The sequence below is a fragment of the Corvus kubaryi genome, unplaced genomic scaffold (assembly GCF_017639235.1).
Source record: "Corvus kubaryi isolate FWS band 111438036 unplaced genomic scaffold, C.kubaryi_AGA036_p1.0 37385, whole genome shotgun sequence".
NCBI classification, from domain to species: Eukaryota; Metazoa; Chordata; class Aves; order Passeriformes; family Corvidae; genus Corvus; species Corvus kubaryi.
The window spans coordinates 573,278-598,452 of record NW_024581127.1 but is presented as its reverse complement, the minus strand read 5'-3'; the positions used below and the strand labels follow the sequence as shown (position 1 = coordinate 598,452).

At 38.8% G+C, this 25,175-nt stretch overlaps 1 protein-coding gene across 1 annotated transcript; it reads right to left on the bottom strand.

Moving 5' to 3' along the window:
* Positions 1–1,290: 1,290 nt before the first annotated feature.
* On the bottom strand, positions 1,291–24,501 carry YTHDF3 (YTH N6-methyladenosine RNA binding protein 3). The gene is made up of 5 exons (XM_042035785.1): positions 24,410–24,501; positions 22,320–22,344; positions 17,072–17,157; positions 14,174–15,766; positions 1,291–2,264 (listed from the first exon to the last, which is right to left on the bottom strand). Exons 1-5 carry the CDS (start codon positions 24,431–24,433, stop codon positions 2,241–2,243), a joined length of 1,752 nt encoding a protein of 583 aa, XP_041891719.1. The 5' UTR covers positions 24,434–24,501; the 3' UTR covers positions 1,291–2,240.
* Between the last annotated feature and the right edge of the window lie 674 nt (positions 24,502–25,175).

Genomic DNA, 25,175 nt, shown 5'->3' with positions numbered 1-25,175 from the left:
GCAACAGAGTGATGAACCCACTTGATATAAACCTGATCCAATATAAGAGCAATGCTCATGCTATTAGAATAAAAGAGGCATGAGGTAAGGCAGGAAATACTAACAAAGCCTGCAAAAATATGAATACTGCAGTGAAAGCAAACTAGAGTTGCACATGCAATCAATTCCTGAATGCTTGACTCCAACATCAGCTTTCTGGTAACTGGAAACTTCAGGGCATTTTCGTAAGGTATTTTTGTTATAAAGAAGCAGAAACATGCTGATACCTCGACTTATCACAGAAGAACTATGTTCTTTGGACTCACAACACTGACCTTTGCCACTTCAGCTGATCAGTGACAGTTGGAATAAATCAGCCCACAAAGGGAAACAAATAGCTATAAAATCTTTCAGCAAGAAACAGATATGCATGGAAGCAGTAATTTTTGGGCTGAAGCCAAATTTCATAGGGATCGGGCTTGAAACCTTTGTCTCCTAATCTCCTCTTACAATATGCACTTTGCTTATCCCTCCCTTATCCTGCTTGCTATTTGTTACACATCTAACATTTAGGTGACATTGCTTCTTTACTCCAAAACACAGAAGTAGCTTCCCTTCTGAGCTTCCAGAAAACTGGCAGTAAAAATTAAGATTCATTTCTGCTACTCTGCAGTCTCAAACAGTATTTAAAATAATGAGCAAGAAGTGTGCACTGAACTCTAGTGTTTGCATGGTTGTAAAGAGTGCAAAGGGCTTAAAAAGAGAGAAAGCAAAAGTCAGCAAAATAGTCTGTATTCAAAACAAACCTTTGCTACTTAAGCTCCAGAACTTTGACTGCCAAAATTTGTAAATGAAGGACTTGAAACGCAATATAAACATGTGTTGGACAGTAAGACATGAAACATGTTCAAACAATATGTGCTACTGCTATTTTAAGCTATAAGATATCTGACTTCTACATTGCTGTTCTAAAAAGAGAAAGCTATCCCTGGAGTTTGGTACAGGTTGTTCAGTAATTTGTACAGTCAATACACCCTCTTAACAGTTTTTCAATATTCTCTTCCAGCAGACAGAATGTGTTGCTATATGAACCGAAACAGAAGATATACTTTAGAGTTTAAAAACTAGTATAGAACTGGCCCGTTTAATATGTGTTCTAAAATTCTTGTTGCATGGTTCTAAAATCATCTTAACATGGTTATGGAACATGTAAACTCCATGGACCAAAGTATTTTTCTCAAAATATTTTCAAATAGGGGGAAAAACATCTCAATGTTGGCACAATGAAAAAAAAATTTGAGAAACAGAGTATATGCTTGCTAAACAAGAATTATGTTTATTTAGCTAGTGAATCACCTAGAGGAGTAAATTTTCACTTTCATGATAGCAATCTGTCAGGCTTGCAAACACCCAGAAATAGGAATTAAAGATTATTTTAAATGTAGTTATAAAGGTCATAAAAAGTCTGATTTAGACTGAGGTACATTTACTCAAAACTGAGATTCATTGAGTGGTAGCAAACAAACAGTTCCTCAGACAAATGCACTTTTTTCAGTATACATGTTACAGAAAAAAAATAAAGAAATGTGCATTAACTGGTGGTGTCCACCAAGCTGCATATTAATATTCTCTTACACCAAACAGTTTGAAACAAGGGAAATGTCATTCTATTATAATTTCCTGTTACAATTCATTTGGCTAAACTGCAGCTTAAAGTTGCTTTGCCATATTAAAAGATTACTACAATAATTTTCACATGAACATTTAGACTTGAGTTTTACTCCAGGACTAAATATGGCATGATTTGCTTTTTAATCTGTTGAATAGCTAAAAACTGACAATTAAAAAAACTACAACAAAGAAAAAATTAAGTTGAAGCAATGTGAATCTCACATCATTGAACCACTTCTAATGGTTAAATGTTAGTATTTAACAAATTCAAAGAGTTAATGAATCCTTGCATTCGTTCGGTCTCCTGTGCCTTAGCTAGGATGCATAAATACAAAAGACAGCAGATACTGGTAAAAGCTTCAGGACAGAAAGTGCTTGACGAAGGTACAGTTCTCAAGTGTGTTTGGTGAGAGAGTATAAGGGCAGATGCACTGATGAGAACCATTACAAGAAGAGTCAATTTCGTGTTAAAGTGTTCAAAGATGTCACCTTAAGCAGAAAAAAGCTTTAATAACGTCTTCTTAGACATATTAGGCATTTCCAGAGTCTACATCATTAGTGTTGTATTCTAGCAGGACATCTCCATATAGTTATTGTTTGTTTCTATTTCTCTCCTGAAAAAAACAAAAACAAAAAAGGACAATCATGTTAATACACACAGATCAACATTATCTCTTTCCTTCCATTACAGCATTTTCACTGCTTGCAATTTAGCTAAATCAGGCAAAACGCTTTCGAAAAAGCTTCAATTATTTTCTGGAATATGAAATCATACATTTTAAGTCAACTTCTTAAAGAGAAACACAGAAGTATATGTCAAACTAAAAGGCAAACATGTTCCAAAAAAAGCTATCAAAAAAAGGACTTATAATGTCACTTTTAATTCACTCACAGTAAAATATATTGCACAAAGTGAACTGAGCAAGGAGACCAAAGGGGCCACAAATAAGGCAAGATATACTTGCCTTATATATATAAATCTTCTGCTTAAGTTGTCAAGAAATGTTCTACTCTCCATCCATTATATCCCTGGAAAAATACGGTATTGCCAGGTATCTCCCTCAAAGGCCCATACAATAAAATGTTCCAAAGTGCTTAAGAACAAAAGGTAAAGTAACTAGTTGGCCCAATACCTTATCCTCCATACAAACACACAAGTGGCAAGAAAAGCATTTTTTTTAAGAAGCCCATCCATACCTTTTTTTAGAAATTACTTTCAATAACAAAATGGAAAGTCAGTGAAATAGGAATGGCTACAAAGAAACCTCACTTCAATGTGAGCCTGAGTTGCAGTGACGACCATATTAACTACACAGCCCTCATAGCACTGTGAGATGCCACATTTGGCATTCAGGGCTGACATACTAATGGCACTGTAACTATCAGGGACTAACAAATTCGTACACTGTAGTACAAGTCTAACAGAATAAATTACATTTTCAGTGCTTAATCATCATCGTCCATTTTCTCTATTTTGTTCAAGATAAACATACACTTAGGCATTATGACTACCTCTAGCAAAAAAATAAAAACTGATCAACAAACTGTATCTTTTTGCCTTCATAATGCATCTTCTAGACTGTAAAAAGACACCGTGGTCTGAGTGTAAAAAACTAAGACCTCATCTTTCAATAGCATTTTCCATAACACATTTCTTTATATGTACAACTGAGCACATTATAGAAATAGACTAATACCTGCATGGAAGAGAGGCATGTTCTCATCCCCATTAAAAAAGAATAAAAAAAGTGTAAAAATACCTCTCCAGATTTTTATTATTATTGCATCATACAGCATATCAAAAGTGGAACAGTAACATAGCAGGGAAAACAAAATAACCCAGGAGGCATTTGAACAATGATTCCAAAACCACTCTCTCCATATCACATTGAAACTTTACTATGTTAGAAACTATTTAAGAAAATTGCAAATTAGCATATGAACCCACATAGAGTCTCCCAAAAAGACAGTCTAGTGTAAGAAGAAGGTATGTAACACTTATACTGGTTATTACTGGTGATCTAGTCCTTTCCAAGACAGATCTCCAAGTTGCTTCAAGACAAACGCCAAAAAAGTAAAGCTCAGTCTTGGTCACAATGAGCAGCTCATGGTCCCAGCAACTGTGTGTCTAAGACTGGACATTTGCTAGAGTGGAACTTAAGTATATTTAAAGTGAGAATGATACTTGTGCTATTCTGCTAGAAAAACTTTTTTCTGAGCCCAAAAATATATCATTAATATTTTCATAGTAAGATACTGCTTTTTATATGCAAGATTGATAGTATCAGTCATTAATACAAGCTGGTATCTTAACAATGCACTCTTGGCTGAAAACAGATGATGACTGGCCTCATGCCTCACTGTGAGGGTAAGGCATGCAAAAATAGCCTGCTCAGGCACATCTCAGATTATTCCTCTAATATTAGCAGACTTCAACTGCAAGAACTACACAAAGTGCTCAAAAACACTCCTGTGGTAGTAAGTAGGAGCCTATGAAACTGCAGTATTAAAATATAGATATTTTATATTGAACAATTTTAAATACAACCTGTATACACCTAAAAATCACCAGGTCCTGTTCATTTGTAAGTATTACATCCATAAGCACTGACTCAGGCTGTCCAGAAAGACTCTCGGCATTTCAAATTGCTGTACTATAAACTGACCAACGTTATGCTTCACGAAGCCCTCAACTCAAAATGTATTTAAGTTCATAAAAACTCAAAGTAGAAAAGGAATGATGACCTGACTACCTGCTTCCACTTGATGAAATAAAGGTGTTGCAAATTTTACATCCACTTTAAATTCTACCAAGAAAAAAGGCTTCAAAACATCAGCACACCTTTCCTGTAGTCTCAGAATTACACATTACTTAATTACTACATATTATTTAATTTATATTTAAATACTTCAAGCAGATATATAAGCATGACATTTTTCAATGCAAGTGAACAGTACATTCTTCAAATACTGGTATCAGCAACATTTGGCACTCTGTACAGAAAACAGAGAGAAAGAAGACCTATTTACTCAAAACACACAGTGGTATTCCACTCAAAAAAAATCCCAAATCCCTCCCCAACTCCAAGTTGGATCATGCTCCTGGACCACTGTCTCAAAGTAATTTCCTTCTGGTTTTTTGGTGTTTTGATTTTTGTTTGGGTTTGTTTTCTGGGGTTTTTTTTGTGGTTATAGGCAAACTAACAGAAGACTTTACCTCCAGAAGGTTTCTACCACCAGAGTAGAAGTTTCCAGCATAACCACTTCTCTCTTACCCAATTAATTTCATTTCTTATATTCAGAGGAGCAAAACTTTTGTCACATCTCTTGCAATGCTCTTGGACGAAAACTTTTTCCTGTATATTTAAGTTCTCTTCCAAAGGTCAATTTCACTTCAGAACTCACCATGGTCAGGTTTACCCAGCTTTATGGGGAGTTTATGAACAGGACATGGAAATTAAGTATCATTCAAACCAGGACAATGTGGGAACATATTAGTTGGTTAAAGGTACCTGCAGCAGACCATATGCTGCAGACCATATGCTAAGCAGATTTCATACATGCAAATAACCCCATGCACAAACCAAGTAAAGGTGAACCTAAAACCTGCTTAGGCCTTAGAAACGTGCATCAATCTAGTATGAACAAAACTATGAAATTAACTTGGTCTGAACTGCAAGGCAGACTTACTTCCAAATTTTAGTTGCCTGAATTCAGAGCATTAATTGAATGATCCCATGCTGAGAAGTAGCTGCAATGTAATTTATCCTCAAATATAATGAAATCTCTGTGCTAACAAAATTTCAAAATTCAAAGCAACAAAAACATTTCCTGATCTGATTTGAAAGAAACTACTGAGATGCACACAACCCTGACTTTGGGATTCCTTTGCCACAAAGAAGGTAAACGAAAAAGCCTTGTTTTAAGTAGTCTACATGTAAATGCAAAAGCACCTTAACAAGAACAAGAAGCTACTACAATCCTTGGCTGTATTTTTTTTCCAAGGTCCCACAAACTGAAGCTCAAGGCCAGGGAAGGCAGATCTGAAAGAATTACTTTGGCTGATTTTTACAGTAGTTGCAAGTGCAAGCATTTCAAGGAGTCCATTTTGAAAGCTGTCCAGGGTTACACAGGCAATTGCAGAGCTCCCACACATCCTCACCTCCAGCATTATCAGCTATACTTGCAAAAAAAAAAAAAAAAAAGCCTAGAATTTTGCCAAACCTCTGCATCTTACTGCAATGTTTAAAGCGTTCATGCCTGGAGCTGTCTGCTCCGCCCCTCTCCCAAGAGGCAGCATTCTCACAACAGCTTCAGAAGCTGCTTTACTGCAAACTGCGATTTAATCTTCAACTTAAAAGCCCTGCTCATCTGCAATGTAAGCTAACATGTCAGACTGCATTCTGTGAAGTGAGGCGCGGGCACTCATCTGCTCTGCCAACTGTGCTGCGTGGGCAGAAACACCTGGCAGAGGCAGAGCAGGCAGCTGTAGAGGTGGTGAAAAGAAGCCACAGCAAAGTTCATGAAATCTCATTTACTAATGGCATCAGCCATAATCTGCAATTTATTTCGCCCCAGTGTACCATTACAGCTAGGACAGCATAAGCATTGACCTTAGTGCTCAAGAACCACAATGAAAAACAGATTACTGGAAAACTGAAAAATGCCAGAAATCGTTTACTCCATTTATATCTCTGGCTGTTAATGTAAACTAGATTACTGAAACTTTAAAGTTGTGTGAAATATTGGTCCTTTTTAACTTCTCACTCTTGAACTCCCAAGAGGGACATCTCCTCAACACAGAAACTACCTTAGAAACAGATAAATATATTTAAATACATTTCTCTGAGAAGCACTTCTGGGAATTCTGGGAAGAACAGAGGGAAGGAACAGATGAAAAGGGTCTCTAGAAGTCTTACATGAACCTAGAAATTTTTCCTGTGCAGATGCCATCCCCTTCCTAAACACTAATTTTCTTCTATTTCTTAACCCAACATGAAAACCACAAGGCACAAATTAAAAATCAAAGTTAACATACAAAGTCAAATAAGGTTTTACACCTTCAGAGTAGCTCCTTCTCCCAGTAAGCTTTATGAATTAATACTCATCTGAGACTCTGCTGCTGCAGATCAGTTGAACAACAGACAGTATATAAGGCTCTCAAGCACATAAATATTAAGAAACTCTGCACAAGCCAGAAGACCTAGACTTCTAATTTATTTATTCTTCCTACTAGTTTTGATGGCATTTTACTTATTTCAGTCACTGAAACATACTTGTAAGTACATTTTCCTACTATAGGAAAAAATGTGAACAAATTATAGTAAAAAGGTAAATAAATTTAAATTTGAGCAAACACATGCACTGTTAGTACAACATGGACAGACCACATTTTTTGATTATGGTAATGATAAAGGCAGTAAGAACTTAATCCACATCTGAAACTCCACAGGGTACACCAATTCAGAAGGCAGAGGTGGAGAAAGAAACCCAACTACTTCAAGATACCATATGGTAACACACAACAAGCAAAGGCTCTGCAGAAACCAAGCTTCAACTTCATGAGCCAGAAAAGCCCTTCCAGTCTTGTTTTCCCAGGCGGATACTTTCCGTGATGGATCAGCCAATTCTAACTACAAGCAGAAGTGCTTTGCTTCAGTGCTGTACATCATTATACGCTGAAATATCAGACTTTAATTATCTACAAGACAGCCATTTCAGCAAGTTCATTAAAAAGAAAAAAAAACAAAAAAAAAACCACAAAAAAACCCAAAACAAAAACAAACTAAAAAACACAAACAAAAAAAAAGAACCAAACAAAAAAAAAGCAAGCCTCCAGATCCTCATTATTATTTGTTAACAATGCTCAGAGTATAACACTGGTTTTTGAAGCCTGACAAGAGATAACTTCTTACCAAATCTGTAGAAATTGCATTTAGTGATGACCTCTGTCCCAGCAAAAGAAGCAGAAAGATAACTCTGACACCTGGGTTAGTTTTTTTCTCTCAGATGCTCATGGGCAACAAGAACATGTTATTTATTTGTTCTGCTAAGGAATTTATAGTAGCCTTGGAAGGGAAATAACACTCACTGCAGGGCTTACACTGAGGAAGAACTTCTCAGACAGTTTTTCTTTAAGCCTCACCACTCGTACTCTTTGAATAGGTGTAACTCAAATTCCAATCTACCATGAGGAAAAATGAACTTACTTTATCTTGGTTTCCTATTTATATGAAAATGCAGTGAACATGGAAGTTTACATTTACTTTTTACAACCAACTATAATCCCAAGGGTACAGAACAAAACCATAATTACTCATCAATATTAACTACACTATCAAACCTCTGAAAAACTCCCAAAGAACTGGGCTCAAAAACTTTATCATCTGCAAAGTTTTGTAACGTTTCATTTCAGCTAGATGCATATGAAGGTTTAAGCAAATCAGTTTTAATGTAAAACAAACAATCCTAGTTTAACTGAATCTACAGGAAGACCTTTAATAGACATGCAAGATCTGTATGTTTTAAAGTGCCATTTTTTCCAGCAAACCACTTCCAGAAATCTTCACTGAGTTTCTGCTAGCTAGCCCATCTGCAGTATGAATCAATGAAGCAAGGCTGTGAAGAGTCACATGAGTTAGGACTTCCTTGCAATATGCAGGCATATTTCTTCCCTGCAAACTGCAGGAAAAGCACCACTGTTCTAGACAATTTGTTCTTAATAGAGCACTGAAATCTGAGGAGATGTAGCAGGAAGCAGAAGGGTGCCTCATGAATTTTTACAGCTATTTGTGTATACTCAGTATTCTGCTTTTGCTCTGGAACAAGAGACTTAGAATTACTCTTTTGCTTTAAAAATCACAACTTAAAAGACATAGCATTTAGAAAAGGTACAGCTGTCACAGATCCAGCTCAAATCAAGTTTGAAGTCTTGTCTTAGGTAGCTGCCTTGATATTTAGGAACATTAAAGTATTAGATCCCAAAAAATGACTGGTCTCTTATGCTAGAAGTAAACCATTTGGTTGATATTCCTAGCTTTTCCAATAGGGGTCCCTATTTTACAGGAGAAATTGGTCTTTCGACTCCCAGAGTAAGAGAAGTTGAATCCACTCTGTAAAAAGGACTTCATAGGCTTGATTTTCAGGTTAAGGATTTCAAACAAACAAACAAACAACAAGATCCACACAAGTGTTGCTATGAACTAAGACTGCCTGTGAGTTTAATTACTGTCCACCTCTTTTATTCAACAGTCCAATACTGCACTTTCCCTCTTGCATCATCACTAGAGAAATGCAGACATCACTGCTCAAACTCTTACATGGTCACATAACAGACCACAATGTAACATCTATCCCTATCCTCTAATGAATTCTAAACTGTACCTTGGAACAGAAATAATTGACTCTACCAAATGCACAGAAAATGGGCACATTTGAAATCCCTGAGCCTGTAACATATGGGCTTGAAGGTAATTTTTAAAATTTTTCCAAAGATTAAAGATGCAAAAGCAAATGAAAACATGGCAAATAAGCACACCATCATGGGAAAGGGAATTCTGGATCAGTATGTCCAAAATTATTCCAGCTCCAAATGATCATCTTCTCCCATGACCAGGCGTACATATTCATCTCATGACTGACTATAAAGGGAGGGAAAAAAGTGTCTCCTGTTTCTACTTTCTCACTTTCAATTATGAAGATGACACTGTTGATAAATATGAAGTTCAAGGAAATTGCAAAATAATGTCCCTCGAAACTTCATCAAAAGCATACAGGATATGAACATGTTTCTCAGAAGATATTAATTACATAACCTTTTAGATCGTTTCATGTTTATTACATGAACCTCTTTTAGATGTAAATACACAAACTTTTAAAAGTTGTTTACTACAAATATCATTTAACTGCATTAAAAAATTTTGTCAACTACCTGTTTTCCTTAACTGAAAATCTGTCAATGTATCTATATCTGATTTTAACAGTGTAACATAGTAATTGATGGTTGGAGGTAAAGAGGAAGAAGCAGCAGCTACAGTTCACTGTTAATGATGTTTTCTCCCTCCAAGATATTTTTAAGAAATATCAAATCAAGCACAATGTCAGTAATGTCCTAGAAAGGAAAGAAGTTACACTGCTTAACACTGCAGCCTGATAATGACCCAATTATCAGAGAAACAAAAGTTATATTGGTATGAGAATGAAGGGGAAAGAAAATTACTCCTTTGGAGAGTCAAGAAGTTCTAGCTATGTCAGCATTCCTATTACAAGACATATAATACAAGAGGAGAAAGCTAAAATTTAATTATCTGTCATTTAAAGGCTTCCTGAAAAGTAAGAAAATTCCAAATGCAAATTAGATAAACACAAATATATACTAAATTCTTCTATCTTACCTCATGAAAAAAAATCAATTACTTTTCTGGAGTATTGCATTAAGCAAACCATCTAAAGTGCTCTACAATTACATGAAACTGTGACCTTTTTTCCCCATTGTGTGCTACGAAAGTAGAATTCTCCACCAAAAAGCACCAAAAGAAGTCCTAGGACAACAGGTAGTAAACCACCATCTGAGGGCAAGGAAGTTGTAATCTGTCAACAACTGCATTTTTAATCAGTCACATTTTATTTTCATCCATATACTTACTGAAGATCAGGTGCAAAGCTATTATTACAGATGTTTTTCTTTATTTTCAGTACCTTTTATTTTCTAAAATGTAATTATGTAATCTTAAAAGGCATATTTTAAGATTTCTGTTTCTTTCATTTAGATTTTACACCTTTCTGCTGAAAGACAATAAAACATCTTTTTAAATAATATGCATACAAATCAGCACATTTATACCACAAAGCAGCAGTTAGCTAAGGACAAATGGAATTCCAGACTATTTCAATATATGTCTGACAGAACTCATGAAAAGCATCACTCATTTCTTTAATTCTTTGGTAAAACATCACAGCACTTGTATGTTTCAATTGGAGACTGGAACCTGAGATGTAAGAGAAGGGGAATGATTACTGCACAACCCCAGCTGGAGATACCTTACCCACACCAGGGTTACATCTAACAGTGGTAGACACTAGAGTGCTAAAATTTATGCTTAAAGAGACTATTCATTATTATTTTTAAGTAACCTTTATGAAACGGCAAAGTTACTGAAGCTTCACGTTTATCAGAGACTATTCCTTGCACTTTTAGAAGTATACTGCCATATTTTAATAAAACATACTGCTAGGCCATATTGGAAATGAATTATTGATCCCCTTGAGTTGTTAAGATTAAACTTTTACAACCAATTATTTTAAGATAAGTTAGCTGTAATGATGAACAGTTATAAAGTAAATTAAATCCCTATGTCATTTGCTGTTTATGATATTTAGATTGCTGGCTGTACGAAAGTTTGTAACCACCTATGCAACAGCAAAACATTAACTGAATTTCAAAGAACATGGAAGCGACTACTGCTGCCTGATGCATTTAATATTTTATTAAGAGTAATAAGTGTATTTTTCATGACCAAAACACTGGAAACAAAGTGATTGCCACACCTGCCAAAGAAAATGAGCACGAATTTAATCCACACAGTTCTACTGGCAGTAGAAGGTGCACATATTTAAATACGGCTCCATGAAAGCCTAGCTGCCACTAGGTAATAATTACTCAATTAACCATAAACCAGAGCTTACAATATTAATTTGTACATTTACAAACTTGAATCATAAGGGTTAACAATTGTATGTTTACAATTTAAAGACAGATTTCTTGTACACTGTGTGATAAAAGAAAAATCTCAGAGATTTAAAATCAACATTCAATCATAGGAGAATGCTAAACTCTCAGTAGATGTCATTAGTTTAATTTGGACTTCCTATATTTTAAGTCCATATTAATTTGCTTAAGGCATACCTCAAATCCATCCGCAAAGAGAAAACCTCATGACTAACCTACACAGTTCTAAAGCAGTTTTTCACAATTGGTCATAAAACCAATTTGTACGATGCTGTAAAAGAGCCAGTGGTCACTACGCGAGTATCTTGACAAGTATGTTTTCTTTCAACAGTGCTGGGAAAGGTACCTACAAAGAGACACGGAGTTCAATACTTGAGTCATACAGATACTGTATGTTTCTCTGAAGATATTATTCAAATAGCAGTGTTACTTTATTGCTCAAATACCCATCAGCACTGTTATCTAGCGCAAGACATACTAAGTGCTGGACTTAGTACTTTGAATTTTAAGTTTAGCATACACTTCCAATAATCTACATTCCTCCTCTTCATTACATTTTGTGCCTTTTACCTACTACTGAGGGAACAAAACCACAAATAAAACACAATCTTCCTGAGTTGCTACGCATGTCTGACTTATGACTTTCTCGTTAAGTTTTTCCAAAAAAGGAAATACTTTTGAAGCAAACCAGTTATTTGTGAAATATCTTGAAACTTTAAAATTTTGGAAAATACTGAAGCATGAAGGCTACAGAGAAACATTATAACCTTAGTCCTCCTGAAACATTACAAAATCACAACGAATCACGGAATCAGAATATCTGGAAAGGGCCCATGAGGATCACTGAAGTCCAACTCCTGGTTCTGTGCAGAACAGCCCAGGAGTCGCACCATGTGCCTGAGAGTACTGACCAAATACTTGTTGAACTCTCTCAGGCTTGGAGCTGTGACCACTTCCCTGGGGAGCCTGTTCCAGTGCCCAACCCCACTCTTTTCTTATCTCTGATCTACATCTTCCCTGACACAGCTTCAGGCCATTCCCTCAAAAACCTGTCACTGGTCACAAGAGTGAAGAAATCACTGCCTGCCTCTCCACTTCCCCTTGTGAGGAAGCTGAAGACCACAATGAGGTCTCCCCTCAGTCTCCTCCAGGCTGAACAAACCAAGTGTCCACAGCTTCTCCGCACATAGCTTCCCCTCCAGACCCTTCAACATCTCTGTGGCCCTTCTGGATGCTCTCTAACAGCTTTATGTCTTCTATTGTGGCACTGAAAACTGCACACAGGACTCGAGAGGAGGCTTCACTAGCACAGGGTAGAGTGGGACAATCACCTCCCTTGATGGGAGATGGTGATTCTGCACTTGATGAAGTTGTGCCAAAGCCCGAAAAAGTCAAAGCTTGCCCCTTACATTGAATATTCATTAAGAAAGCAGTCTGTCACCCCATCATCAAGAAACCATGAAAGTAACAATACTCATTTAGGGCATAATCCTTTTTCTTTTTACCAAAAGAATCTAAAAGGCATTACACACCCAACTGGGATATTCATCTAGTCTCCCAACACTAGAAAACTTTCAACATGACAATTTATTGCAGTGTCATGCAATAGAACTACAAAATTGATTTGGGGTATACCCAACACTGTTCTACAAGAGATGCAACACATCATGTAGGAACGTACAAGCAGGGTGAAACCATGACAGTACTAGAAACCCAAGAGAAGTAAGCGTTTCATCTGCTTCGCAGCCTCTTTATGTGTTGGCTTCAAGTGAACAAATTCTCAACTTCACACGTCTCAAGGCCCCTACTTAGCATAAACCCTAAACTTTTGGGGGTTTTTATTCAGTGAGTGGTATGACATGACAGAGATTATTAGCACCAAACCACCCTGATGGGAACTCCCATTTTTGAATAGTTGCTTATCATCTAACTGGTAAAAATAGCTCCTGAAATGTTTCTAACCACAAGACAAATCATACATTTACAGTTATTGGCAAGTCTGGAAAGAAAGTAAATACAGGAAGAGTAAATATTGTGGCCAATGGTGAACACAAGCATTATGATTAGGGACAGTACACAAGACAAAGTAGACAAGTACTATAAAACTGCTTGAATTAAATGCTATTCCCTTGTCCGGTTTCCTGAAACGCCTTCAAAACTACAAGTTTCGCTACAGATTTATCACATTTACTCTTCCTTGCAGAAATGAACTACACATTACTTCCTTTAGGAAATGCACTATCAGAAAGGTCCAAAAAATTATTTCAACACTATACAAGTCATCACTGTATCACTTCTGTGTTTCACGGTTGTACAAAAAATAAATTGAATTAAGGAGAAAACCTGCTTTTCACAGTAATCATGCTGTTAACATTTCATCAAAGCAGAATTTGAATTGAAATGTTAGATTAAATAAAGTACGCTTCTTCTCAAATTTCTGGTCCTTTTCATGACATCAGAAACTGTAAAAACCTAAGCAAGAAGACTTCAGTTATGAATAATACACTAAATTCAGTTTTCATTTGCATTGAAGAAGTAGAACATGTCAGATTTCTGCTTATTCAGGCCTACCTTAGTTTTGTGATTAAACACATGACTGAACTAACAAACAAGTTACAAGAACTTACATTTTTTCATTAAGAGCAAGTTATATCAAGTAGATACTTTGGGTAAGAAGTACCACTTTCTGATTCAACACTTGCAGACAGAAATTCCAGATGAATGAAAAACAAGTTTTCCAAAAACAGAAAAAAAAAAAAAAAAAAGAGAGCTACTGTAACGACACTGATTGCTTACCCTACGCATGGCTTCCTCCTCCTCTTGACGCTTCTCATAATGTGCAAAGTCATCAAAGATTGAGGTGGTATGCTTGAAAGTAGCAATTATTTTAAGCACTTGCTTGGCTTTTTCTAGGGGTACCTCTTGAGTGTCCCTCGAATTGGTAACCGGTTTGTTGTCATTGTTTTCCAAGCGAATATGTCGCAGTTGGTTATTGGGAACGTCTTTGACAAAGATCCATTTGACATCAAACTTCCCCTTCCACTTATCCTGAGACCAGACACCAGCATATGCATTGTAGTCCACAACAGACTTCATCTCAGCCACTCCACAAAAGTGTCCACTGCCATTCACACTGAAGAGTAAATAGAGTGGGCCTTTTCCATTCAGGGACCGGTAAGCAGCATCCAAGCGCTTATTACCATGCTCAGTACTACACCAGATAGAGTACTTAATGGAGCGATGAATATCGTCCTCTGAATAACTTTTGATTATAAACACACGTCCATTCTTCAGATTCCAATCGAAGTCTTTGGGATTGTAGTTGTTTATGGCCTTTAGTTTCTCCAGCACTGGGTGCACTTCCACACCAGAAGGTGAGGAGCTGACAGATACAACACCTAAACCAAAGTTCTCACTACCAGCTCCATTGTTCTGGCTGAAGCCCACACCCCTATTACGAGGAGCTACCCAGCGGTTTTGCAGCTGTTGCTGCTGCAACTGGTGAGGCTGGGCCTGCTGCTGAGGTCCTTGTTGCTGTTGTGGTTGCTGTGGCTGAGGCTGCTGTTGAGGCAGTTGGCTTTGCACCAGTGGTGGTGGTTGAATTAATGGCTGAGGCTGCTGGATTATAGTCTGAGGAGGCAGTACTGGTTGAGCTGGGGGTGCTTTTACCACTGACCCTTTGTCATCCCAAGTTCCAATATTCATGTTGTGTTTTATAGGTGGCGGCGGTACAGCAGGGCCCCCAATGCCCACATTACCTTTAGGCTTGAGTTTTGGCTGAGGTTTAGCAGGTTTCCTTGCAATTGCAGCCCATGAGGTTGGTTTAGGTGCTGAACTGCTAACTGGGGGCACGCTGTTAGCTGCTATGCTTGTCATACCTGTACTGCTCAGAGCTGAACCTACAGTTTTTGTTACAGCAGCCGTCATATCTCCACCAATTTTCAGTCCAGTCATGCCTTGCTCAATGCTGCTAATCCCAGGCACCTTGCTCAGAGTATCACTGCCAAATCCAGCCTGTCCATCTGCTATGGCTCTCCCAAGAGAACTAGGTGGATAGCCATAGCTGCTGCTGTAAGCAGAGCTTTGCGTTGATTGTCCCTGAGATCCACTTGTCCCCCACGTAGAGAAGTCTGCATTCCCAGGAAAAAAATTAAATCCATGCTGCCCGAGAAACGGAGGGGTGTTTCCTAATGCCCCAGGTTGACTAAATACACCATCAGGTATGTAATGGTGTTCACCATTGCTCATCTGTCCATAAGTTGTCAAATATGGCATTGGAGGGTCACCTGCAGTTGACCATGCTGCTTCACCTAAAGAGTATGGAAATCCAATGGATGGAGCATAATAGCTAGGCATATATGGGTCTGACATTGGTGGATAGCTGTTACTCTGCAAGAAAATAAAATTTAAAAATCAGCAATACTGACAATTATGCTCAGGGAAAAAAAGCCTGTAATACAATCCAAAACATTTTTAAGCATTATATGAATGTATTTTTAACTTCCACCATTCCACACAACGTGAACAATGAGTGAGGTATCTGTCAGATACGGCCATTTCTTCAGGAGACCTTCTCAAAGCACTAAATGGCCCCATTTTTTTGGAACATTATCCTCATTTTTAGCTACTAAGCTAGGTTTAAAATACCTCCATGCCAACAGTATCAAGAAAATAACAAGCTACGCTAAACAAGTCATAGCTGCACCTTCATAACTAAAGAAAAATAACTGCAACTATGATTTAAAGTTGTGGTATTCTTAGTTTTGTCAAATTTCTCACTTCTAATTGAAGACTCCCAACAGATATTACAGTGAAATGGATGCAAGGACACCTGTTTGTTTCAGGAGTAACAACAAAAAATGGTAACATATCCATGCTAATGAGAATGGGCATTGAATCGGTACTACACCAGATAGACCCGTGGGAAATCACAGAATTTACTTCTTGAGGTATTTGAAGGACTACCCCCATACGGCTTCTGGTGTTGTTTTGGAGAAAAAATTGCACTTTATCAATCTCTAGATGATGCCTTGTTAATGCTGTATTATTGGAAAAAAAAAAAAGTGAAGGCAAGCAAAATTCTTGGTCTTTTAATAACTTGCACTCTCGCTCAAGACCACTCCAACTTATGAACTTAACATAACTGGTATTAACTTTCAGCTACAGAGGCAATTCACAGCTCTGAAAGTCAAGTCATTAACTTCCTGGCAGAAGAGCTGTACCAAGCTGCAGTAATATTAAGCTTCCATCTATTATGCCATCAGCTGTGAGCTACTTCTACCACCTTTAAAGGAAATCATGTCCAAGCAGTTAATATATTCTCAGAGCCAGTAAAACTGTTGATTTGGACTGCATCCAAAACGATGATTTTGTTTTAAATGTAAGGGTTTGGGGTTTGTGTTCTGGGTTTGGAGTTTGATTTTTAGCTCAAGTTTCTTGTAACTGCATCTTTTTGAAGCTAGAGCAGAAGCACAAGAGCAAGAGACATCAAAGCATGCTTTTTAACCTTCTCCAGAATTTTTAAGAATACTTCATCTGCCTAAGATATCATATGATGAAACAAAATATGATATAAAATTATATTTCAATGTATATTAAGGCAAGTCAGTAATTCTAAGAAACATCCAAAAATTAAGTCTGGAAGTCAGCTGAACATCAAAGTTAACTTCAAGGTAGTAACCAATGTTCACTTACCTGATTTGTCTGACTACTTAGATATGGCTCAAAATCATCATCATTTACTGCATCCTTTTGATGAATCGAACCGTTTTGTACTGAAACTAAAAATAAATCTGTATTAGAATACTCTCTGGAAAAATCTATGCTGCACTTTCAATCTAGGTAGCACTTCTTAATCATCTGTACATTGAAATACATATTATTGTTAAGCACCACTTCAATTTAAACAAAATAGCTCATTCTACTCATCATGTGGATCACATCTCAGGAGAGGTCTGAAAAGATGGCAGCTAGAACAGCCTACTCCTGACTATTCTTTCCTGAGATCTACAGACAGATGACGAACTACAGGCACACCTTATTTGCACAGGCAGTAAATCCAGCATTTCTGGAAGTACCAGACCAAGTGCAAATGTGCAGACCAACCCGATCTATAGACATATTCAATAGGTTCAGGGAAAGTTGCAACATACAGCTTTCTCCTGCCAGGAGGAAAGGCAGTTACCCACCAAGACAACCATGAAGGACACCACTATTCAGCTATTTAATCCTGTATTTCCTACATAACTGTACTGCATTAGTGACATCTCTGAAGTTCTGAGGTGACAAAGCAAGACAGAAATAAAAGCTTAAGTCCCAAAGGGTGATTACAAGCCTTTCCCAACACATACGCCACTATATGCTGGAATCTCTTCCTACCTGCTCTTCTTGGTCTCCTATTACCTTTCATTTCATCTAAGGTATTACACCTACCTGGAATTTTCCAGCTGCCCAAATTACTTGAAGTGTGGGCATCCTACCATCCCCCAGGCTACTAATCAAACAAAGCCACACTGCACAAGTTTCTGCTAAGTTCCACTGTTTCCCATGGTGCACAGCAGAACAGGGACTTAAACCAGCACTTGCAATTATACAACCTGAAGATGAAGATCTGTTCTCAAAAAATAAATTACTGGTTATCCAAATGCAACTTTTTTTTTTTTTTTTTTAATTTTCATATAGGTTCGGGGGGGGGGAGGGAGTTTCAGGATGATCAGTTAGGTGCACTGAAAAACCACGACTGCAGAAGTTACAACAAAACAGCAGATTTTCTGAAACTTAAACTGAGTTAGGAGCCAACTCTGTGGTCTCCCCCTTTTAGCAAAAGCTTCTGAAAAGCATACACAACCATATAACTAAACATTCAACTTTGCCAAAATTTGTGTTTAAGAGTCAGCTTCATTGCAGGTAGGGGGGTTGCCACCCAAAATTCACATCGTAAGCCAAGTGGTGCTTGAATTTTTTTTTCACATTTGACTTCAACATCCTTAAAACAAAACTGACTTCGGTGAATGAAACTAGCTGAAAGAAATGACAAAGGAATAGATATAATCACAAGGAATAATCAAAATCCTGGAAAACTTTATTAACTTCAGATAGCAGTAAAAAGAGGTAAAAATTCATAATTTAACACAGAAGGGTTTTTTTCCAAAGCAATTATCTGGGAAGAAAGCAACTTGTGTTTTGAATACCTTCTTGAAGTTTTAAAAGAATACCTGACACTTCAGTTATTACAAACTGGCACACTGCATTTCTATACTAGCTACAGTCAAATATGACTAGCAATGCTGAGCAAAACGCAGTTTAGAACTGGATAGAACAATATTTCTAATTAAACACCACATTTAAATTAAACATTAGGTGTTGGGGGCTCTTTTCCCCCATAAATGAAGAGTTTCAGTTAAGGTCATGAATCATCCTGAATTTACACACAATGGTAACAGATTAATGAGCTGGAACACTATATTCCTCTCTGTATTTGGCCCAGTTACACACAGGATGAACGTCAAAACATTTTGTCTATGCCATGTCCACTGCTTAGGCTTAACCAAATACTACAGACAGCACAACCCTCCAACACAATGCTATTATAATGAAAAACATGGGCAGCAGCATACAGGTTTCTTAAAAGCATGCAACCACAATAAAAGGAATAAACAGCTCTACGTCAAGACTAGTATCCCATCAAAATTAACCTCCTCATACTGACAGCTAATCTCCATAAAACGTGCATCTGCTGTGTTTATTGTTCCACAGGTATTTAAAGGTCACTAAAGTTGGAATTATTTTTGGTCTGACATTACAACTAACAAACATTCTTGTAAATGTATTTTCTCTCTTATTCATTCTGTACTGAGATCTTAAGTCAATGACACAAAATATTTCTACACTGACATTTTTCCTACTGAAATATAGACATTTCCCAGTGAAATAGCATCACTGGAAGCATATTTCTTTAGCTTTTAATTCTAACTTTACATAATGTGTTAATAGTGAATAATGTAGCCCACACAGACATTTAACAACAGCAAATGAATGCCTCATTCCCAAAATCTCATGTTAAGTGTTCCAACTGAACAGGGCAGTGATGAAGAATACTAATTGAGACTAATCTACAGATACTAAAAATATCTGTATCAATACAAAGCTAAAAATACCACATGTTTCTGCAAACACTGTGAAAACACACAATGTAATTAGATATTGGGAAGAAGCAACCCATCAAATAGAGGAATTTAAAGCTAATATTCTTTTAAGTGCTACTATGCTTAGAATAACCACTCACAAAAAATGATGGCCAAAGGCACAAGAATAACTTTTTCATTAGAAGTCATCACACCTTAATGTGAAGAATAAACACTAAAAATCATGAAACATTTCTTTCTTGTTTTAAACCTAATAATTACATTTAACCCTTCTACAAAACAAAAAAATTGTTATACACACAAGTGTAAAAACAAGTCAGCACCTTCCTACAACAGATTTGATACACTGGCACAATAAACAAGAGGGGGAAAAAAAAGGAGTTCCAGGAATGCCTTGTTTCTCCACACCCCTGTAAGACATAATTTGATTGATGTCAGTTCTGATGGTTTATGTCAACTGTAAAGTAGTTGACAACTAGAGTAAGAAAACTTTCACAACAGGATGATTTACTCATTCAAGTCTCTGAAATACCAACATGAATATCTGACACAAGAGATAGTACTGTTCTACATACTAAAACTTCAGTCCTACAAATTGTGGTTGAAGGAAACAGCACAGTACACCAATTTATAATCAATTAGAATAAAGCATTCAAGGCATTTTGCTAGACAATAAAAATCAGCTACCTAGCAATATCATTTGCAGGTCTAATATTTTTCATTTCAATATGAAATATGTATACACCCTTTTTACTGCTCACCCATTCTCTCACATGCTCTACCAGATATGTGGACAGCTTCTGCCATCTCTTTTAACACTACTACTCTTATGCACAGAACCAACTACAGATTAGTCTGTTAACTCAGTATCACATCTTCCCTCAAAGCTTCTCTATGCTGAGACCTATCATGTCAACTGAAAGATTACTGTCTGCTAACATGTGGTCAGCAAGGACTGCTGACACTGACTTAATTCGTCCTCTTGAAACAGCCTCTAACCCAAAGCCAACTACTTGTGCTACACTGAAGATGGTAGCACAATCTCCTAGATCTTTAATCTAATGCTAAGTCATAACTTAGTTTCACTAAACAGACATTACACCAAACTACAGAACTGAGATCAATTGTTCTGTTTCACTATAGTTTTCATTTAGGTCATACTCTCACCAAGAGAATACATCGCAAGTATTTATTATTTAAAAGGATGTACTCCATAAAAAAATCCAAGTTCAAAAATGCAAAAATCTCTTCCTTACATAGCAAACAGAGATGTGTTTTGATTCAAGTATTTCACAGCAGTAACAAATTATGGAACACAAAAATATGCTAACATAAATAAACCAAAGTAAAGCTGACTAGTGCGCTTTTACACACTGCAACATAGCACCCAAATAGAAATGCTTAATACTTCCAGTCCAATTCACATATATAGAGTATAGTTCAAAAATTACCTGTGTGATTCTCTAATAGATGCATCTCATTAACTTCACTAAAACTGAGAAATGGTAATTCAAAGACTGTGAAGCCACAAACTACTTGCTACAATGAGTCTGACTTTTCATTTAAGGGTAACATGGAAGGTATAACCACAAACTATTTCAAAAACATGAAGTAGTTAAGAAGTGCACTTTGGGGGGGAAAAAAAGGGTAGGACTATTAGAATATGAGAGAACAAGTATTCAAGAATGACCAAACTAAGAACATCTAAGGAGGTAAACAAGTTCATTTTTCTCTGAACGTAGAGAAATTAAAAAGAACAGGCCAAATTCAGTGAGATCTGGGAACCATGTGCCACCTCACAAGCAATATTTGTAACAAGAAGCAGATAATCTGCACGTAGACAGAATAATAGAATAAGTACTCTGTGGATAACATTAAATGACAGCTCACAGAGAACAATTAGATTAGTTCAGATAATGAACTAAAGGGGGCAAAGAGTACCTGAGCTCAAAAAGTAAAATGTTTATCCGCATAAGTATAATAAGCATATTAACACAGAGAGGTAGCTGTGTGCATGCTATTCTACAGCTCAGCTTGCTGAGCAGCTAGGAATTAAATGGGCACAAGTGTACTGTTCAGGCGGGAAGAAATTCCAAATAGAATATTAGTAAGAAAACAAATTCCAGACAAAATACTGCAAGATATAATCTGAAATGCTGTTTACAACTGACTTGCCAAGAATTTCAGAGAGAAGAATATTAAGTAGTTAGTAGTTCCTTGTTTCTGTGGGAAAGAAATCCCACTCAGTATGGTATTTAAAAACTAAGATGTTGACAGAAACATGAAAAAAGCAGAAAAGCAGAAGGCCTACAAACACTGACAAAAGATTCTGTACTAGTGCTAAAATGAAGCAAGACCATATAAATTCTGAGAATAAGGAAGGTGATGTTTTCTGCTCGCAGATATGAGTAACTAGTCACATGGTTGCTGTCTAGCAAACTAAGGAAGCTGTTCAAAAGATTCTTCCTGATGATTCTACTCACTGCACAGAAAGGCCCAAGGTGTACTGTTAAAAAGAGATTATACAAGCATATCACAAAGGCAGCTAAAAAGAAATAACTATTTAACTGTCTGACTTCTGACATTAATCTTTTCCAAAATTAAAACATTGTAAACTGATGTACTGCTGTTCCACAGTAAAAATGCTGGGAAGCAACACTGTAGCACACAATTTCCTGTCATCCTGCTCTGAAATAAAAGACATCCTACGGCTACAACCTCTTGCTATGACTCTCAGACATTATCGTCCATAAAAGCAGTATTACAGATTTATACAGAAATACGAGGTATTAACTTACCTTTATTTCCCTGTCCTTTAGGTCTCTGTATATAGGAAAGTGGGAGAGAGGGGAGGGAAGCAAAACAAGTTCAGTTAGAATCCTCGAATATTTACTTCGGTGTAATTCTATTTATTTGCCAATTCTGCCCTTTTCAACTTAAATATCACTTTAAAATATTTATTTATTTAAAATATTTATTTTAAAGCCATGCTATTATAAAAAATGTTGTAGCATTACTTAAAGTAACATTATAAAATACTACAAAAACAAAACCTGATAGAATTTCACTAAAAACCATTGAAATCATCTAGGATTTAACAGCATGTGAAGCTTAAATGGTGCTGAAAAACTGAATTTTGATTGCCCCTGGGCCTGAAAAAATATAAGCAATAAACAAAAATAACACATAGAGTTAAAAAAAAAAGTTAGTAGTTTAAGATTACTGCCAATACCCAAATTTCGTTATGATATGTCATCTTTTAAATTGACTGGCAGGTACTTAGCAGAGAATAACATACAATGCCTTGCTTTTTAGATATACAAAGGTATATACAATGGTATCATATGGTGAACTTCAAATTGTGCATTCCTCACCTAGTCAATTACATTGAGAAAATGATACGGTCCGTATGAAGCTTTCACACAAGGAAATAATTCCTTAAGGAGGATTTTTTTTTTTTTTTTTTTAGGATTAGTCATTACAAAACACTGCGATCTGCCATGCACTAAGAATCAATGCAACAGTACAAGTTACAGTAGCCTTAATTCCTCTATAGCAAGATAAAATAACTTAGAAAAACAAATGCTAGTCCATGAAAATCTAATTCACCTTCTCATATACTTTCAACTAAGCAGGAGTGGGCCTCCAGGCTCCATCACTCTCTTAATACTTTTTAGTCCTGAAGAGCTCAGTATTCAGAGGTTTGAAAGTTTAGGAGGTAACCACCTCCATGCTATTTTCATGTGCATTTGTCTCAGAGTTACCATAACACTGTTCACTGCTGCTTCATCTAGAGGTGCACTGATTAGCCACTGCCCTCTCCCAAAACGGGAAAAATCTCTGGAAGCTTTAAAACCCCAACCACCTCATCTTTTGGGATGAATCTAATCCAGACACAAAGGCATGCAAAGACCAACAAGAGACACGGAACTAGAAAAAGTTGGGAAGGAGCAGCCTTCATGAAAGACAGAACAATGAAAAGCTAAGAGATCACTGAGCTAGAAATAAATGCTTAAAGGAAACTAGAGAGCATGCACAGAGACAAAAGAAACAAAACATTAAAGGCACGGAGAGAAAATAAAAGGAGGCAAGAGACCGCAGGGCTAAAACTTTTGGGGAGTGGCAAAAGCCCACGGAGGAAGCAGAGATCAAGACAGAACAGCTTCCAGCCAGCGAGAAAGACCAGCAGAGGCCTAGCAAAGGTAAAAAAATAACAACTTCTAAGCTCCGTGAAGGGCCAAGTTAAAAAAAGTACTGCACATCGCAAGGAGAAAACCTGAGAACTACTGTAATAAGCGGAGACCGGGGAAAAAGAAGAAGCCAGAGGCCCGAAAGGAGAAAAGGTGGGCGAGGAGAGCGAAAGGCAGGAAGAGAAAGGATGCGGTAACGAGGAGCCTGGGGGAGTTTGGGGTACGCAAGGGAGGAGACGGCGCTGGGCGCCGCGGGGTGCCCGGCACTACGGCGCTCCCGGAGCGAAGAACCGGGAGCCCGCGGGGCCTGGCCGGGAAGGGCCGGCTCCCGGGCAGGTCACACACAAAGGGGGCCGCGGGCGGGGACCGGGCCGGCAGCGCTCGGGGCTGAGCGGCGGCGGGCCCTGCGGGCAGGCGGGGAGGCGGAGCGGCTCCGGCGCGGATCAGCGGTTATAAATAGGGGCGGCCGGGCCGGGAAAGGGGTCCGCCATCCCGGCTCCGATGGACAGCCGCTCCCCATGGCGGCGGGGAGGGAAGCAAGCAGTGAAGGAGGAGGCCGCGAACCGCGCCGCCCCGGCGGCGAGGGAAGGTGCAGGTGGCCGCCCTGCCGCCGCCCTCCCCCGCCGAGGGTAACGACGGGGCCGGGAAGAGGGAAGGGGAGAGAGCGGGCGGCCGCCCCCCCGCCCCGCACGCGGTACCTGGTCGACGCTGGTGGCTGACATTCTTCACGGGGAGCCGCGATCCCCTCGCTCCGCTGCGCCTGGGCCTCGAGTGATTCCGCACGCCGGGGCCGCTCGCTCGCCTCCGCCGCCTCCTCCCCACCGCCGCCTGATTGTCGCCGCCGCCGCCTGGGCTCGCTGCCGCCGCCGATCGGGTTCCCACTGGAAGGAGCCGGCCGGCCGGACGCAGCGCCGCTTCCCCCCCTTGCTCTGGGCTCCGCTTCCCCACAATGGCGGACGAGGCTCCGGCTCCCACTTCCGCTCCGCGCCGCCCTGACCTTCCGCTCCCCCCTCCGCCGGCGTCGCCACTGACCTTTCCCTTCCCGTCCCCGCCTCCTCCATGTCACGTGGGGCGGCAAGCAGCGCGGCGCGGGGGGCGGGGCCTGCGGCGGCGGGCGCGAGTGCGCGTGCGCGCGGCGGGAGGCGGCGGGCGGAAGGAGCCGGCGGCCCGCCAGTGCGCGTGCGGCTCGGGAATGCCCGGGAAGGGGCCGATGGAAAGTGATTCTCTCAGCTTCACCGCGCGTGTGCCGGGACCTGCTGTGGCGGGGCAGTGTGGTGAGAGCGGCGGGCAGCCGGCGGCGGGGCCGTGAGGTGACCCAGGCTGGCTGCCCAGAGCGGCTGCGGAGCGCTCGGGCGGCCTTCCCGCGGCCGCTCCTGTCGCCCGTCCTCTCCTAGGTCACAGAATCACTGAATGGGTCAGGTTGGAAAGGACCACAGTGGGGCATCTGGTCCAGACTCCTTGCTC

Excerpts from the sequence above, each read along its gene's own strand:
- YTHDF3 (XM_042035785.1), bottom strand. The coding sequence starts at position 24,433 with ATGTCAGCCACCAGCGTCGACCAG. Across the intron at positions 17,158-22,319 it reads TAAAGGACAGGGAAATAAAG|TTTCAGTACAAAACGGTTCG; the intron begins GTAAGTTAATAC and ends ATTTATTTTTAG. Across the intron at positions 15,767-17,071 it reads TAAGTAGTCAGACAAATCAG|AGTAACAGCTATCCACCAAT; the intron begins GTAAGTGAACAT and ends ATTTTCTTGCAG.